This window comes from Hypanus sabinus, chromosome 12, assembly GCF_030144855.1.
Source record: "Hypanus sabinus isolate sHypSab1 chromosome 12, sHypSab1.hap1, whole genome shotgun sequence".
NCBI lineage: Eukaryota > Metazoa > Chordata > Chondrichthyes > Myliobatiformes > Dasyatidae > Hypanus > Hypanus sabinus.
In genome coordinates, this window is record NC_082717.1 from 2966562 (window position 1) to 2974086 (window position 7525).

The 7525-nt window shown below is 42.5% G+C and overlaps 1 protein-coding gene across 1 annotated transcript in view; it reads left to right on the plus strand.

Annotated features, from left to right (window-relative positions):
* Positions 1–5863, plus strand: part of LOC132402564 (zinc-binding protein A33-like) — a 59562-nt gene extending 53699 nt beyond the window's left edge. The window contains exon 6 of the mRNA XM_059985438.1: positions 4882–5863. Coding sequence (XP_059841421.1) covers positions 4882–5429 — 548 coding nt within the window. The 3' untranslated portion in view covers positions 5430–5863. The remainder of the gene's footprint in view (positions 1–4881) is intronic.
* Positions 5864–7525: the final 1662 nt, after the last annotated feature.

A 7525-nucleotide genomic window follows, 5' to 3' on the forward strand; every position in this document is an offset into this window, starting at 1 on the left:
GCAGCCTGAGTAGTGTCTTATAAAGGCTCAGCATTATCTCCTTGCTTTATATTCTATTCCTCTTGAAATAAATGCCAACATTGTATTCACCTTTTTTCTTAAGAACATAAGAAATAAGGAATAGGAGCAGGAGTCAGCCATCTGGCCTGTCAAGCCTGCTCCATCATTCAATAAGATCATGGCTGATCCGGCCATAGACTAACCTCCAGCTACCTGTCTTTTCCTCATGACCCTTAATTCCCCTAACTGTTCAAAAGTTTGTCCAACCTTATCTTAAATATATTTACTGAGATAGTCTCCACTGCTTCACTGGGCAGTGAATTCCACAGATCCACCATTCTCCGGGAAAAGCAGTTCCTCCTCATCTCCATCCTAAATCTACACCCCCAAATCTTGAAGCTATGCCCCCTAGTTCTAGTCCCACATACAATGGAAATAACTATCCTGCCTCTATCTTATCTATCCCTTTCATAATTTTATATGTTTCTATAAGATCTCCTGTCAATCTTCTGAACTCTGGAGAGTACAATCCCAGGCGACTCAATCTCTCCTCATAGTCTAACCCCCTCATCTCTGGAATCAATCTGGTGAACCTCCTCTGCACCGCCTCCAAAGACAGTATATCCTTCCTCAAGTAAGGAGACCAGAACTGCTCACAGTACTCCAGGTGCAGCCTCACCAGTACCCTGTACAGTTGCAAAATAACCTCCCTGCTTTTAAATTCAATCCCTCCAGTAATAAAGGCCAACGTTCCATTTGTCTTCTTGATAACCTGCTGCATGTTACAGACTCCCCCTGTAAACTAACCTTCTGGGAGCCATGCAAGAGGACTCCTAAGTCTCTCTGCACCCGTGTTTGAACATTCTCCCCACTTAGATAACAGTTTACACTATTATGCCTTTTACCAAAATACATTTCTCACTGTTTTCCATCTGACACTTTTTTGCCCATTCGTCCAATTCGTCTGTCCAGGTGACTCATCTACCTTCAGACCTTTCAGTTTCACAAGAACTTTCTGTCTAGTAATGTTAACTTCACACACTTCATGACCCCTGCCACATGGAACTTCCAACTTACTGCTAGTGCCTTCCACAGTGAAGACTGATGCAAAATACTTACGCAGTTTGTCCACCATTTCCTTGTCCCCCATTATTCCAGCATCATTTTCCAGCGGTCCGATATCCACTCTCACCTCTCTTTTTTTCACTTTATGTATCTGAAGAAACTTTTGGTGTCCTCGTTCATGTTATTGGCTAGCTCAATCTTGTATTTCATCTTTTCCTTCTTACTGACTTTTTATTTGTCTCCTGTTGGTATTTAAAAGCTTCTCAATCTTCATATACCCGCAATTTTTATTATCTGCCCTCTCTTTGGCTTTTATTTTGGTTTTGACTCCCCTTGTTAGCCAAGGTTGTGTCATCTTGCCTTTAGAATATTTCTTCCTCTTTGGGATGTATATATCCTGTGCCTTCTGAATTGTTTTTCAAAATTCCAGCCATTGCTGCTGTGTAATCAGCCCTGTCGGTGTTCTTTTCCAGTCAGTTCTGGCCAGCTCCTCTCTCATGCTTTTGTAATTTCCTTTATTCCACTGTTATACTGATACACCTGACTTTAGCTTCTCTTCTCAAATTTCAGGGTGAATTCGATCATTTTTCCCATTAAGGTTCTTTTACCTTAAGCTCTCTAATCAATTTGGGGTTCTAACACTTAACTGTCGTTCAATCTTTGGGGCACTCCCCTGTTTTCGTGGATGTTTGTGAAGAAAAAGCATTTCAGGATGCATATTGTATACATTTCTCTGACGTCAAATTGGACCTTTGAAACCTTCGAATTCCAGTACATTGCACAGCACCCAGTCCAGAATAGCTGATTCTCCAGTTGGCTTGACCATGAGCTGCTCTAACAAGCCGCCTCGTAGGCACTCTAAATATTTCCCCTCCTGGAATCCCGCACTAATCTGATTTTCCCAATCTACTTGCATGTTGAAATCCCCTATGATTATCATAACATTGCACTTTTGGCATGCATTTTCTCTCTCCCATTGTAACGTAGCCCACATCTTTATTACTGTTTGGGGGTTCTATATATAACGCCCATCAGGGTCTTTTTACCCTTGCAGTTCCTTAGCTCTATCCACAACGATTCAACATTTTCCAACCCAATGTCACTGATTTGAATGATTTCATTTTTACCAACAGAGAACACATGCCACCCCTCCCTTCTGCCTTCCTGCCTGCCCATTCGATACAACGTGTATCCTTGGACATTGAGCTCCTAGCTAAAATCTTTCAGCCATGATTCTGTGATGCCTACAACATCATCCCTACCAATCTTCAACAGTACTGCAAATTCATCTACCTTATTCCACATACTGTGCGCATTCATCTTCAGTCCTGAGTTCACCCTTTTCAATTTTGTCTGCCTTTTACATTGCAGTTCCTCCTGTTGACTGCAATTTTGCCTTATCATTAGCCTCTCCTCACTACACATTGCCTTTGTTCCTAAACCAACTACCTCATCTTCAACACAATCACACCAGTTCCCATCCCCCCGTTAAATCAGTTTAAACCCACCAGAACAGCTCTCGCCAACCTGCCCACAAGGATATTGGACACCCTCTGGTTCGGGTGTGTCCCGTTCCTTTTGTACGGGCTTTACCTTCCCCAGAAGACATACCAATGATCCACAAATCTGATCCCCTGCCCCCTGAACCATTTCCTCAGCCACACATTCACCTGCCAAATCATCCTATTCTTACCCTCACTGGCACGTGGCACAGGCGGCAGTCCAGAGATTACTATCATGGCAGTCCTGTTTTTAAGCTTTTTACCCATGTTACGAACCCCGTAACTGGATCACTTACCAGCAAAGATGGAGAGGTCCGTTGAAGTCTGATGGTACTATTTTTAACAGTATTTATTAGTAAAAATACACAAAAATAATATCAATGCAAACATACAGATAATATATGTCGTCAATACTAAATCTAAAAGTGCGGGTATAATAATAATCAATAAGAAATAGCTCTGTCGTTGTCTAGGGGATAATGTATTGTCCGATGGAAATATAAAAGTCACTCAGTTCATTCAGGCTGCAGCCTTTGGTTGGAGTCGAGAGATTTTTAGAAACTTGCCAGCTTTTCCTTTTAATGATGTCGATCCTTCGAGAGTTCTGTTGGTGTAGCCGGTCCTTTAGCTAAGCCGTTCTTCCGTGGTGAGGCCCCAATCCCAGGCAAAGGGAAAGAATGCGCACGAGCCCTCCACCGGCTGTCGCTATTAAACGCTGTCACGGGATTTCTAGCATTTCTCCTGGTGCATCTAAAGGGGTTGTCCCCCAGACCCTCTTTTATCCTGACTCACGGGGTCTCAGATGTCAATCAGGTTGGGATGATGCAATCCCTCAACCAGCCCACTCTGGTCGTCCCCTGAGGGCTTCAATGAATAGTACAGTACTCAAAACACAATTCCGTCTCCAAGAGACAATGGCCGTTATCCGTGGCTTTGTCTCGCTGAGGCCAGGACACATTCCAAACCCTGTGTATTCTGGACGTCTCTCTCTCATTTCCTGGGTCCCAGACCCGAATTAATAGCGATCTTGCGTTTCTCAAAAAGGAGGGGGCTACCTTGTACCCTTCGGCCCCTCAGAGTTGTGGCACATTCGTAACACCTAGGTGCCTAAAATCTCTCTTCAGGACCTCCTGCCCTTGTCTACTTAGGTCATTGGTGCCAATATGTAGCAGGAATTCTGGCTGCTCACCCTCCCCCTTGAGAATGCAGTGGACACGATCCAAAACATCCCTGATCCTGGCAGCAGGGAGGCGACGTACCATCCGGATGTCTCTATCGTGCCCACAGAACCTGGCATCTGTTCCCCTGACCAAGGAATCTCCTATCATCACTGCAATCCTTTTCACCTCTCTGCTCTTCTGAGCCTCAGTGCCAGGGACCTGGTCACTGTGACTCCCACCCCAGTAGGTCGCTCTCCTTAACAGTATCTAAGTCTACGTACATATGATTGTGGGGATCGGCCACAGGTGTACTCTGCACTGGCTGTGTATTTCCCTTCCTTCTCCTGACAGTCACCCTGCAACCTAGGGGTAACTACCTCCCTGTAGCTCCTGTCTGTCATCTCCTCAGTCTTCCATATGAGTTGAAGGTAATCAAGCTGCAGCTCCAGTTCCTTAATACATTCTCTCAGGAGCTGCAGATCGATACACCTGGTGCAGGTGTTATTATCCAGTCTCTCAGACTTCCTGCATCCCACACAGAGTACAAAGCATTGCCCTGGAGCCATTCTCACTAAAGTAGGCACTGATAGATGAGGACTGAACAAATAAGAGAGAGAGAGTAACTTACGTCAATCTACCTGGAGTTTAGAGGACTGAGGGTGGATCGCATTGAAACCTATTGAATATTGAAAGGCTAGATAGAATGAGTGTGAAGAGGATGATTCCTATAGATGATTCAGAATAGAGACGTCCATTTAGAATGGAGACGTCCATTCAGAATGGAGATGAAGAGGGTGCTGAATCTGCGGAATTCGTTGCCACAGGTTGCTGTGGAGGCCAAGTCATTGGTGTATTTAAAGTGAAGGCTGATGGGTTCTTGACTAATGAGGGGTCAAAGGTTACAGGGAGAAGGCAGAAGAATGGGGTTGAGAGGGATAATAAATCAGCCATGATGGAATGGAGGAGCAGATTTGATGGGCCAAGTAGCCTAATTCTGTTGCTGTGTTTCATGGCGTTACGGTCTGGGAGGCTGGAGTTGATGTGTGCAATGGCCACCTCTGAAAGCACCATGAAGACAGATATTGATAGACTGGGAGGTAAGCATTAGAGAACATAATAGGGTTACCTTGTTTTTCTGGTTTCCTGAATGGCAGTGCCGGTCACACTGGACCCGAATACAGCCGCTCCCTGGCTCCAGCTCTCCGAGGACCTGACCACCATGGGCTACTTCCCGTCCAAGCAGCGGCTGCCAGACAACCCCGAGCGGTTTGACTCCTGCGTCTCGGTGCTGGGTTCGGAAGGATTCACCACGGGCAGGCACCACTGGGACGTGAACGTGAAGGGTCAGAGCGGATGGTGCCTGGGAGTGGCCAAGGAGTCAGTCCAGAGGAAAGATGTTCTTAAGGTTGACACGGAGAATGGGTTTTGGGCCATTGGCATGATGGATGGAGGGGAATATTATGCCTGTACATCGCCCTGGCGCACTGAATTGTCTATTAACCCCCAGATCATCCGTGTCTATCTGGACATGAGGGGCGGAAAGGTGGCATTTTATAACGCTGAGAACATGAGCCTTCTCTTCAGCTTTACAGACATCTTCACTGAGAAGTTGTTCCCCTACTTCTGTCTGTGCTTGGAACCAGACACCTCCAAGCTCGCCACAATGAAAATCTGCCCACTCAAGGTGACTTTACCGAATTAGAGTCCACCGTTTCCTGCTGGAACAGGGTACAGCTCCAACACCATCCTGCGATTCAACAGTAAACACAAGACTGTCTGCAGACACTAGAAATCCAGAACTGAGGCCCTCTACTGTTCAGGGTCAGCTGTGTTCTGTGTTCTACCTATAACCTGTGAGTGCTGCATCCTATCTGTGTCTCCTATGGGTGCTGTGTCCTATCAGCAATGGACGTTGCATCCTAGCTGTCTACACAAAACACAAGCCAGGGCTGTACGATATGGAGAGCAAGCTGTTGCCCATTCAGCAGGCCCCCCCTCTCCACTCAGCTGATGAATCCTAAGGAGCAGCAGAGACCGACTCCGTTCAGCATCAGTAGCATTGCCGGAGATGTCCGTCAGAGTCCTTTCTTCCTTTTTCCAAGATTTTTAATAAATTTCATATATTCAAATACAGAATTCATAAGGATACTTATTATAAATCAAAATTAGATAGCACAAAATGCACTATATATAAATCACACTGATACGATCACGGTATCCCATATTCATGATCAATCAAATAAAATAAATTGAATTATGAAATACAATAATATAGTTAAATATATTATAAATAAAATCTTACCCACTACCAAGACAAAGCTGGTTGGTAAAAAAAAAACAAGAGCAAAAAAAGAGTACTTTACCATATCGTGTTTTATAATAATAGCCCAGATCTATATTTTAATAACAATAACAATTCAAAGATTTTTTTAATTAGTTCAGTAAGGGTCCCCTTAGTGTTTGAAAATCTTGGTTAGAATCAGAAATCGAACAACGAATCTTCTCTAAATTTAAAGATGACTTAACACCACATAACCATTGAGCATGTGTAGGGGGGAGGGGAAACAACCTCCTTGTTTAAGCAAGATTGCCCTCCTAACCATAAGAGAAATAAAAGCTAGTGCCTGTGAATGAGAAGGCTCCAAAATTATAGCTCTTTCCTCAACAGTACCCAATAAGGCAGTTAAAGGATTGGGCTTAAAATTAACTTTAAAAAGTACAGAAAAAGTTTGGAATACATCTTTCCAATATCTTTCAAGGCTCAAACATGACTAAAACATGAATTAATGAAGCTTCTCCATTACTACATATGTCACAATAAGATATATCTGCAAAAAAATGAGAGAGCTTGTCTTTAGACATATGAGCCCTATGTACCACTTTAAACTGTAGGAGGGAATGATGAGTGCATAATGATGAAGAATTAACCATTTTGAAAATAGCCTTCCAGGTCTCATCAGATAATGAAGTTTGTAAATCCTTTTTCCCCAATCTTTTTTAATTTTGTCTAAAGGAGCCATTCTCAATCCCAACAACAGACCATAAATATAAGATAGTGAGCCATTATCAAAAGGTTTCAAATTAAAAAATTACATCTATTACATTCTTATCCGGGCTGGAAGGAAATATATGTAGTTTAGATCTTAGAAAAATAGCTAATCTGTAGATATTGGAAGAAAGTGGGTATTTGATAGGTTACATTTCACTGTGAGCTGCTCAAAAGAAGAAAGATTCCCTCCAACAAACAGATCCTGAAATCATTTAATGCCTAATCTATCCCATTCTCTAAAAAAATAGATCAGTCACAGATGGTTTAAAAAAGTTAGGAAAATCTCTATAAACCAAAATGTTTTCTAAACTGTTACCAGATCCTCAAAGTGCGCTTAACCATCAAACTGTCAGTTAATGTATTTAAAGATAAAGGAAGAGAGGATCCAAGAAGAAAGATAATAGAAAATTTCATAACAGAGTTGGCTTCCAAAAAGACCCATATTGGACAAATTTCACGATTAATATAATATAACCAGAACATAAGATTTTGTATGTTAATTGCCCAATAATATAACCTAAAATTGGGTAGAGCAAGACCTCCATTCTTTTTAATTTTTTCGAAGGTGGGCTTTATTTAATTGGGGTTTTCTGTTCTTCCATATGTAGGAAGAAAAAATTGAATCTTAAGAATCAAAAAAAGACTTAGGAATAAAAACAGGTACAGCTTGAAAAAGGTATATAACTTTAAGTAAAATATTTATTTTAATAGAATTAATTCGACCAATTAATAATAAAGAGGGAACGACC